This window comes from Nuphar pumila, chromosome 12 (genome assembly GCF_984573655.1).
Source record: "Nuphar pumila chromosome 12, dmNupPumi1.hap1.1, whole genome shotgun sequence".
Taxonomy (NCBI): domain Eukaryota; kingdom Viridiplantae; phylum Streptophyta; class Magnoliopsida; order Nymphaeales; family Nymphaeaceae; genus Nuphar; species Nuphar pumila.
This window is the reverse complement of record NC_143260.1, coordinates 16,197,214-16,208,752: the sequence shown is the minus strand read 5'-3', so window position 1 is coordinate 16,208,752 and position 11,539 is coordinate 16,197,214. Positions and strand designations below refer to the sequence as shown.

At 37.5% G+C, this 11,539-nt stretch overlaps 1 protein-coding gene across 1 annotated transcript; it reads left to right on the top strand.

The window, feature by feature from the left end:
* Positions 1-545: 545 nt before the first annotated feature.
* LOC149820126 (CASP-like protein 4A3) lies at positions 546-10,856 on the top strand. The gene is made up of 3 exons (XM_089983144.1): positions 546-1,004; positions 5,011-5,146; positions 10,574-10,856. Exons 1-3 carry the CDS (start codon positions 553-555, stop codon positions 10,760-10,762), a joined length of 777 nt encoding a protein of 258 aa, XP_089839270.1. The 5' UTR covers positions 546-552; the 3' UTR covers positions 10,763-10,856.
* Positions 10,857-11,539: the final 683 nt, after the last annotated feature.

Sequence of the window (11,539 nt, the reverse complement as noted above, 5' to 3'; positions counted from 1 at the left end):
TAAAAACACATGGTTATTTCATGATAAATAGCGTTTAAAATGAAAATATCGTGTTTAAATCACAATATTTTATGTTTTTTCATAAATCTAGCAAGAAATTGCCCTTTTTAAACTTTCAGGCAATTTCTCATGATATTATTGCTAGATTTTCATTATGAAAATCTTGCGATATTTGTCACTATGCTGTAACCGAGGGATCTCAGATTTGGATCGGAGGGCTTTTCCCTCAGCTGCTTGGCTATATACCAAAAAAAAAAAAATCGGAGTAGGCATCGATTCCTTCCATGGACCATACCGAGTCTTGAAGCGACTCGTAATCCTTTTTAACTTTCCATAATACGACAAACAAAATTTTAATTCACACAGTTTTGTTTCAGCTACCTTCATTTATTATTTCTTTTTAATAATACCCTTTTCCTTTCCTTCAGAAAAAGAGCAAAGAAATAAAAAAAAAAAACAAAGAAAAAGAGGTGGGAAAGGGAAGCAAAGGCATATAAGCAAACACACTTGGCCACTCAAAGGGAAGACTTTGGGAGGGACGGGGGCATTGGCATGAACGCAGGGATGGCTACAGGAGGAGGAGAAGGAGCCGCAGCGTCTCCGTTTCAATGGAGGGTAAGGGAGGGAGAGGAGAAGCCGAAGCCCCTCTCCCCTAAGCCCTCTCCCTCCGCCGGTTCCGTCGCCACCGCCGTCAACAGATCGTCCGCCCTCGGCGAGTTCCCGGTGATAGCAAAGCCGGAGCAGCCGGAGATCCGTTTCTCGGTGGCAGGTGCGATCGGCGTACCGTCGACGGAGGAAGGAGGAGGAGGAGGAGGAGGAGGAAGCAGGACGAGGGGTGTGTCTCCGATCGCCCGTCGGTGGGCGAGGGAGAAGCTTCTTAGGAGGGCCGGGTTCGTCTTGAGGGTGTGCGCCCTCGTCTTCTCGCTCATATCGTTTTCGGTCATGGCCTCCGATAAGACGCAGGGTTGGAGCGGCGACTCCTACTACAGATACAAGGAATACAGGTGCCCATCCATCATCACCCTCTTTCTCTCTCTCTCTCTCTAAAAAAAAAAACTAAATAATAAAAAGATTTACTTCGTTTGTATAGTAACCGGATGTCCCCCTTTGTTTTTTCTCCTATCTGCTTCTGAATTTATGGTTCTTTTCCCCTTTTATGAGTTTTTTTCTATTTTCCATTTATTACTGTATTAATGAATGAGAGAGAGAGAGAGACAGAGATGGCTATAAAGTCAAGTTTCTAACTTTGAACTTGGTTTATGTCTTTTTTTTTATGAGAAAACATGATCTTATAACATTTTAAATTTTAAAAAATTTCGAGCTGTGGATTTTAACCTTAAAAAAACTACTTATTTGTCAGAATAGGATGATTCGAGAGCTGATACCTACTAATTTGATGGTGGAGGACACATCTGTACGATTAGAATTACCAACGAGGGCTCTGCTGAACTGGCACGAGCAGTTAGTACACGTCACCTTGTGTTGGGACGTTGCAAGTTCGAACCCCCCAAATGGTATCATCGTATCTAATAGGGGTCTGACTAACCCCAGCTTTCTCTAAAAAAAAAGGATTAAAAAATTTAAAAAAAACTTTGGTAAAAATTTGAGTTCATTTCCATGGTCAAGAATGGTGGTGCACACCTAACTATTTTATTCTTGGTCACAGTACACTCGAATTTTTATAAGTTCTTCTACGTGATCAAATTAGCAAATAATAGTTTTTTTTGAATAATTCAATTCCAACATGTAATCAGGTTTTTTTAAGGGTTAAAAAATCAATGGTTTATATTTAAAATGTTATAAAGTCATTTTTTTTAATCCAAAAATTGTAACCAAGGCTCAATTCCTAACAAATGGAATATGCCAAACACATCTATATGGTCAAATAATCGAAAAAAGTGTATATATATATACATGTGATAACTGAAAATAAGATAACCAATGTGTCAACCACGATCTTCATGATTTTTTTGTACTTTTCTCTTGATTCTAACCACAATGCAATCTACATGTTTGGTTTCATAAAAACAGCTATTGAATCATCCGATTTTGATGCATAAATGAGATTTTTTTAAGGCTTTAAAATCAGTGGCTCGTAATCTTTGTAATTATTCAAACGTTCAAAATTTGCATTTTTCATAAAAAATGCACAATCCAATGGTTGATTCCTAACAAACTCACCTTCCAAGCACATCCCCATGATTGGATTTGCAGAAAAAGTGTTGAAAATGCCAATGTTTTTAGTTCTCATATTTCAGTTCTTTCGTATTCTAGTGATATATATATGGTGATGAGGATTGTAATGCCAACGGGCCACACGACGGATGCTCAACATCAATTTTTGCAAGGCATACTAAAAGTGTGTGCAGCTAAAGGTCGTGCTCCACTAAAGGTTCTAAACCTTTACTGGCGCATTTTGATGTTGAGGACTTTTGTGTTTTTTTACTTTCAAAAGGTTTTTGAAATTTATATTTTCTTTTAATCTCTCTGTTCTTTCTTCACTTAGGGTGTGTTTGCATCACTGTCCACAGCAATCCGCGGCGCCCCACGGAACAGCGCAGGATGGGACAGTACTAGACACGTGAGAAAAATTTGAGGGTGCTTGACAGGATGGGGCAGTGCATTTTGTTCTGTCTGCAGACAGTACAAGACAGGACACACTGTCCTGTCCACGCACATCTGCGAATCAAGCGGTCCCTTAATTCTCACAGTACACTGCCTCACTTCCCTCCACCACCATTATTAGGGAAAACTCCGTTTGCGAGTCAACATTGAACCCTTAATCTTCGAAAAGGGCTTCAGGTTTCTGAATTCCTTGTATGGGCCTCGGTTTTTCTAAAATTGCCAAACAACGACCTACTCTTACATTTGACCATTAATTCAGGTTAAATATCAATTAAATTAAATCAAATGACAATGATACCTTCAAATGCGTAAAGTACCTACCCTTCCCTTTCCTATAAGGGTAAATAAGTAATTTTCAACTCCAAAAGACTATGTGAAAACTCAAGAGAATCAAGTTTTCTAAGATGTAGGTCTTTATTTAGCTCAAGAAACCTGTGACTCATATTAAGAAATTCAGGCCCCAAGGGGGGTTGGCTTAGTGGGGGTGGGGCCTTGACTTCGAATCTCATGGGCTGCACTAGCCAATGCGTAACATAGGCCCCGGGGATAGGGGTTCTAGCTTCAGAGTTTTACGCAGCACGACGACGGTAGGTATGCCAGGCTGAGTTAGCGCGACCAGGTTTTGGTGCAGAAAGTGATTTCTTAAGTTATAAAATTCAAAAAAAAAATCAGAAATTCAAAAAAACAAGGCCTATCTTTTGGATTAGAGGCAAAAGTTGGCCCTTCTCTTATTGTTTTTTTTTAGACAGAGAAAGCTCTATTTCATAAAAGTCAAAACCCTATTTGCACACGATATTTATAATTTCATATTAAAAGCTCATATCTTTTTTGTTTTCTTTTAGAATGTGTCACACGGACACGCCATTTTGGCTGCATGTCCCTGATGACACAACCGGACATGCTACTTTGGACACTGACACCATTACTTTAATAATTTTAAATATTTTGGAATATTATTAAAATATCAAAAATAGCTTTTCAATTGATTAAAAAATTTAAAAATTCTGTGCCCATCTTATTTTACAAAACGATTTTCAACATGCGAGTCAAAACCCTTGTCTCGTGTCCTTGTATCCGCGTATCATTGTGACATAGCCTTCAGACTTTTCTTTTCTTTTCTTTTTTTTCCATTAACATCGAAGCGATACAAGCATCGCCTCCTCCATTCGGGATCAGTGATGTCAAATGACATCTGGCTCGAGGATGAAATTTTCTGTCAAACATTGCATCACAGCCAATCGGGTCTGGGGAAGGCTTCACCTTCTGGCGGTTGGACCCTACCCAACCCAGCTCTTATTTGTCTCGGGCCCAGGACCTGAGACCATGTATTGGGGGTAAGAGGGTTGAGCCAAGCTCAGCCTCATTTCTGTGTGATCGGCCCGGGTCTTATCAGCTTGAGGCCGCACTTGCGGCTTTAAATTAAGGATGTAAACGGTTCGGATCCGAAACAGTTAAATACATGAGAGAGTCGGATTCAGTTGGATCTGGAACAGTAAAAAATTGCAAAGCCTCCATCCTGAATCCAACCCGTTTGCATCCCTACTTCAAATCATTGGGCCTGGCAAACGCCCTTTCCTTTTTCTGGGGCTCACGTTGCCACAGCATGGACTAGGGATGGGAAAGTATTTTCCCACTGGGAAAGTGCCACGTAAAAATTGATTAAAAAAGGGAGAGTGAGCGAGAAAATCTGGTCCCCGCACCCACCAGCTCACATTTTCTCCTCTCCATCCCTGTCCTGTCTATTTCGTTTACGGTGGGAAAGGTAGGGTCTTTATTTTTTGCCATCTCAGCTAGGGATGGCAGTGGACCGGGGGACAACGGGGCTCTGCCCCGCCTTGCCCCGTTTGGACCGGGGATGAAGGGCATGAAACGGGGATGGAGGCGGGAATGAAGGTTAAAATCTATCCCCGTGCGGCGATGAACTTAAGTTTTTCCCCGCCCCATCCCCGTCTCAATCCCCACCTAGCCCCGCCCTGTCCCCAATCCTTTAAGGGATGACTATAGACTAAGGGGAAACGGGGCCCGGCCCCACCTCGCCCCCGTTTGGACCGGGGATGGAGGTGGGGGTGGAGGTTGAAATCCATCCCCATGCGGGGATGAAGATTCGGATTTTGAAACGGGGCGGGGGTGGAGACCCTATCCCCTGCCCCCCGGTCCACTGCCATCCCTAATCTCAGCATTTTCTCATCAAAATGCCTTGAAACAAACATGCTTTAATAATGGTCATTATTTTAATATTAGCTTAATAATTTTCATATTAATTTAATAAAAATAAATTTTAATATTAAAATATCAAAAAATGTGAAAAACTTTTGAACTTGCCAGTTGAACCTACATCATGTGTCCTCATGTATCTTTGTGACATAGCCTATGGTGATGGTGCAGGTACGTGGTATCTGTGACGGTGATCGCTTTCGTCTACTCGGGGTTTCAGGTCTTCTCTAACATCTACCACTTGGCCACCGGAATGCTCGCCATGCGTCGCCCTCTCTCCCTTTTCTTTGACTTCACCATCGACCAGGTAAGCTCTCTCTCTCTCTCTCTAGATCTCTCAACAGAGCTTTGTTGATTTAGTCTAACCTCAAATGCAATGCATACTATAAATTCCTCCAAAACATCAGTAACAGAAAAAAAAAAAAGGTAACTGTACCCTAATTTAGCAAAGTCAGTGTATGGATGAGCCCAAACATTCTAAAGCTTTAAATTCTGCAATGGTTAGGAATCTCAACATATCAGATTTTGTCATATATCTTACTTTGATTAGTCAGATTCAGTAAATCAAGTTGAATCCCATTGGTAATTAGATTTGGATTTGGGTTACACTGTTTAATCCAACAGATGTCCATATTTGGTGGAGATTCAAATCCGACCACTTGTAAAATTTTGTATTCAGTATGAGCTTTTCTCCTACTGAATCCAACTCTGAGCAAACATTTGATTAGTCGGATATGGTATCGGCCACATCCAACCCGAATCTGTACCATTTACATCCCTAGCAATGCTCATTCCGAGAACCAATGGGATTAGCACAATGCTGAAGAGCATCATTTCATCCGCCGCTTATACAATGATTGGCACGAAAAAAGATGTGATTGCACACTTTTAGTGTCTGCACCTGGCCTTACTGCATGAAAAATCGCTGATGTGCACGGATTTTATATCTAGTGTGCCCGAATAATTTGTGAAGTACTCGGCCCCAATCATTTGAGACCAGCAATATCATGTTTTTTTAATACGTGATAAATGAGTTTTTAAAGGTTTTTTCATTTTATTTTTAAATTCTGACCGTACGATCTATGTACTTGGTTTTATAAGGGATCAGTTATTGAAGTGTTCGATTCTAACAGGTTTTTATAAGGTCTGAAAAAACAACCGTCTAAAATCTTTGTAAACTTGTGAGGCTCCAAATATCATTCTTTCCATCAAAAACACATGATCCAGGTAGGGGTGGCAACCAGGTTGGGTTGGCGGGTCGACCCGGCGGGTTGGCGGGTCAGCATACCTAAACACGAACCCGACCCATTTATTAAACGGGTCAGCTGTGGCAAACACGAACCTGACCCGTTTATTAAACGGGTAACCCGACACGACCCGCCAACCCGTTTAATAAACGGGTTGGGTCGGGTAAATGGGTTGGCGGGTTAGTGGGCAGGTTGGCGGGTTGACCCGCCTGCCTAACCCATTTATTAAACGGATCAACCGGGTTGGCATATCCCTAACATGAACCTGACCCGTTTAATAAACGGGTTAGGCGGGTCAACCTGTTTATGACACAAACCCGTTTATAGCCAAACCCGAACCCTCCTAAGAGGCGGGTTGGCGGGTCGTGTCAGAAATTGCCACCCCTAGATCCAGGCATGGATTCCTCATAAATCTACCATGCCTAACACATTTATGGGATCAAAACTGTGAAGAAAACATCAAAAGAGTAGAAAAATCCATTTAGCAGGTATCAATTTTACACCTACTTCTCTCTCTCTCTCTCCCTATATATATATATATAAACTAGTTGTATTTAGCATTAAATGCATTTGATTCATTAAAATGCCCTTAAAAGTATTAAAAGTATTGGTATTTTTTAAAATACATGTTTATTTTTTTAGGCATTATGTCTTTTTGGATTTAGAGAAATAAAAAATCAAAACACTCATTTTCAAAAAAGTAAAAAGTATATAATTTTAAATATAAAAAGTTCATTTTTTTTACCTTAAAAGTAACCATACATTAATTTTAAGGGCATTTTGGTTTAGTGAGTTAAAATGCATCTAATCTTAAATACAACTAGTTTAATGTTAAACTAACTTATATATATATATATATATATATATATATATATATATATATATATATATATATATATATATATATATATATATATATATATATATATATATATATATATATATATATATATATATATATATAGTGAGTGGTAGGTGCTTAATCGATACATATTCGATGAAAACACACTATTGTTTAGCGTCCATCGTGCAGACGATAGACGCTCGACATTTTTCTCCTAAAAAATGATGAAAAACAATGCAAAAATGTGTTTTTAGGTCTTTTGTGGCTCTTAAAAAAGCTACCAAAACTAAATCCAGCAAAGACGTGTTTTTAGGTCTTTTGGGCTTTGAGCGACAAAAGCGCCGCTAAAGACCAAAAATGCATTTTTGCACATTCTTGGTCATTTTTGCAAACTTTTTATCATTTTTTTACATTTTTGTGCATTGACCATCCATCATACACGTGAGATGGGTGGTGAGCATGGGTGCATTTTCATCAAGCATGGATGGATTAAGCACCTACCACTTTTGTATATATATAACAAAAAAACTCATTTAGAATGTACCATTTAGCATATTTCATTTAGCACGTATCATTTAGCATGTACCTATTACTTTATATATATATATATATATATATATATATATATATGAGTAATGGGTAGGTGCTAAATAAAATATGCACGTGCTAAATGAGTTTCTCATCTTTTTTTTGTTTTACTTTTAAATTTTGACTGCACAAGTGTGATCTATGTACTTGATTTTATAGGGATCAGCTCTTGAAGCGTTGATTCTGATACATGAGTGGTTTTTTATAAGGCTTGAAAAATCAAGGGTCCAAAATCTTTGTAAAGTTTTTAGGCTCCAAATATAAATTTTTTCATAAAAAATACATGATCGAGGTGTGGATTCCTCATAAATCGATCATGCCCAACACATTTATATAGTGAGAACTGCCAAAAAAATACCGAAAGAGCAGAAAAACCCATTTAACATGTATCATTTAGCATATTTCATTTAGCACCTACCCATTTCTCTCTCTCTCTCTCTCTCTCTCTCTCTATATATATATATATATATATATATATATATATATATATATAGAGAGAGAGAGAGAGAGAGAGAGAGATTGGTAGTGACTCACATGCTGGGTGCCAAATGAGCATGTATAAATTGGCTTTTCAGTATTTTTTCATTTTATTTATAAATTTTGACCATACACAGATGTGATATATATATATATATATATATATATATAGTGTGTGTGTGTGTGTGTGAGAGAGAGAGAGAGAGGGAAGAGGGATGGTACTATCATTTTTTCGTTAGGTCCGGTTAAGACCCTCTAAAAATTGTACTTTCAAGTATTTTCTGCTCGATCTTAATTGTTAGTTGTGTTTATCATTGCTTATTTACTAAGAAACAAGTTTTCTTTCAAATTGATTGACGTAAAAAAATATAAATATTTTATCATCAAATTTTAGTATAATATCAATCATGGATTTTGTACCTCTTTAAAATACACATATGCATAAACATCTTAATTTAATATATGTTCACTATTGAGCAAACAAAGATAAAACACATGTAAATGTAAAAAGCAAGCTAAAAAATTCTTGAAAGTACTATTTTTGAAGAGTCTTACGAGACCTAATGAAAAAAGTGGGTAGGACCATCTCCCTTCTCTGTGTGTGTATATATATATATATATATATATATATATATATATATATATATATATATATATATATATATATATATATATATAGTGGTAGTTGTGCAACCCTTAAGTGTGCAGCTACAGTAAAATGGCGCTGGAATCAAGCAAAAAAATTCTTGAAAGTATGATTTTTGAAGAGTCCTATGGACCTAACGAAAAAAGTGGGTAGGACCATCCCGCTTCTCGGTCTCTCTCTCTCTCTCTCTCTCTCTCTCTATATATATATATATATATATATATATATATATATATATATATATATATATATAGTTGTGCAACCCTTAGGTGTGCAGCTACAGTAGAATGGTGCCGGCCAGCACCCAAAAAAACACAATAAAAGAGAGGCAAAAACTTGAATTTGCCCTTTAGAAGCAGTTTTTGACCATTGCTAAATGCCTGCATAAGGATGCAAACATCATTAGTAAATTTGTATTTAGTGGCTGTTGAATAAAGGGGCAAAATGCATGAATTCAAGTTTTTGCCCCTTTTCGCATATTTTTTTATTGTGATCGACCATCACGCCCTGTGATGGATGACCACATGCATCCCGTTGGTGGCTGCGCACCTAAGGTTGCATAGCTACCACTCACTCTATATATATATTCACACACTAAAGGGGTATCATCGGTGCTCCTTTCATTGGACGAGTATTGCGCATCCAAGTGTGTTTAAAATGGACATTTAGCGGCAATCTTTGATCGTCACTCGATGTTTGGGTGAAAAATATGTCTTTAGCAGCAGTCACAACCATTGCTAAAAGCATGTATAACGCTAAAAAATATGTGTCGCTGATCATGAACACTATCATTGGCGCATATTGCATCCAACTCTAGTCAAACACAATGGGTGTTCGAGGATACACCTCTCTCTCTCTCTCTCTCTGGGCCTACGACGGCGAATAGAGGTTTTCTTTGCAAATCTCGGTTTGCTAACAAATGATACTTAGATCATGTTTTTTGATAAAAAAATGATTTTTAAGCATTAAATATTTTTAAAAATTGTAGACTGTTGATTTTTAAATCTTATAAATACCTAACTGTGTGTCAGAGTTTTGGTCAGATTATAGAAAAAAATCCTTCCAAAGCCTAGTAGGCTGGCGTTAAACTCAAAAAGTGTTAAACAGCTAATATATATATATATATATATATATATATATAGGGTAGTGGAAAGCTACCCCCACTGCATCCCTTCCAAATGGTACCCGATTGCTCGAGACCATCAATTTTGGGTGTTTTTTCAAAATTCTGACCTTACATTTATTTACTAAAAAATGACACTTGGATCATTTGATTCTGATGCATGAATAAGTTTTCATAAGGTTAAAAAAATCAACGGTCTACAATTTTCATAGATTTTTGAGGCTTCAAATTTCACTTTTTTATCCAAAATACATGATCCAAGGTCAGCATTTTGAAAAAAACACTGAAAAAATTCTTAGTGGGTAGGGTTGGTAAGTTTTCTATATAGGTTTCCATTTCTCTCTCTCTCTCTCTCTCTCTAACTTAAAATTTCATTTCATGCTTTGTTTATACATGCGCATAGCTGTTGATCTTTCATTTGGCATCTTCTTCACTTGATGCTCTATTAGGGGATTGTCCTTTGGGTTACGATGTTCAAAACATCGATTCATGAGCTATATTTTGATAATTTCACAAGAAAAAATTCAATATTTTGGTCACTGTTTTAAACGGCCAAAAAATCACAATATTTTTAGCAGGAAAAAAAAAACAATACCGTTTTGTTTTTTTATAACTTTTATTTTTTATTTTGAAAATATATGTTTTACTTTTAGTTTTTATATTTTTGCTGATAAAAGCACAACAAAAGTGAAAAAAAAAATTCAATTTCTCACGAGAATTTTGGGTGCCATTATTTTTCTATTTTGAACTTTGGTCACTAATGGATTCACGTCATCCATCTCAGATATGAATGTAAAATCATGTTGTAGGTACTTGCATATTTGTTGATCTCGGCGTCATCCTCAGCTGCGTCACTGACGGAGGATACAGAAGCTCAATGGGGAAAGGATCCTTTCACGGACAAGGCCAATGGTTCTGTAGGCATGTCCTTCTTGGCATTTGTAGCTCTTGCACTAAGCTCCTTGATTTCTGGCTCTTTACTTTATACTCTAAATTAATAGCTTATGATATTGTTTGGCTTCAATAACAGTTCACACCTACCTTTTAATAAGAGAGAGAGAGTCCCTCCATGGGTTAGGCAATGTTGCTAAAGAGACCAAGAATTTTGCCTTTGGGATGTTGTTGCATATACCTTAAGTTGATTGGTTGCCTCTGCACTGAGTCTTCAGCTTTGTAACAATGGCGAGACTTACTGGAGTAGAGAGGTAAGCTCTCTGAGTTTTACACCGACATGGACAGAGACCATAAGTATGACAGGCTGAGCCAGCGCAGCTAGGTCTCTGCACCTGGGCAGTTTCTCCAAGTAAAAAAACAAACAAACAAGGAAAGCACGACCCTCAAACCCTTTTAACAACTTTTAACTTGAACACCTAGTCAGGCTTGCGAAGGCCTTGTGGGTTTTATTCTATATGGTCTACTTAGTAGAAAATATGTTTAATATGCCTTCAAAAAATTATCAGGATTTAATTGATGAACTGTTGTTAAAAATGTTTTAATACAACAGAATCAACTGCTCATATTGCACTAAAACTTAATGACCAAAAGGGCAAATTTTCTGCTTAAAAAAAGCAGGACATTTAAGAGATAAAACTGTATGGGAGCTACAAGATACTCCCAAAATCCCACTCATACCTGCATTTGTAAATTGTGACGTTCGCTTGGTACTTCGACTTCCCTCCAATCTTTTTTTTTTAAATTAATACATGCTCCAAGAGATGGTTATGGAGCAAAACAGTAGAAGAGTTCTTCACAAGCACCAAGGAAGTCATTGTTAT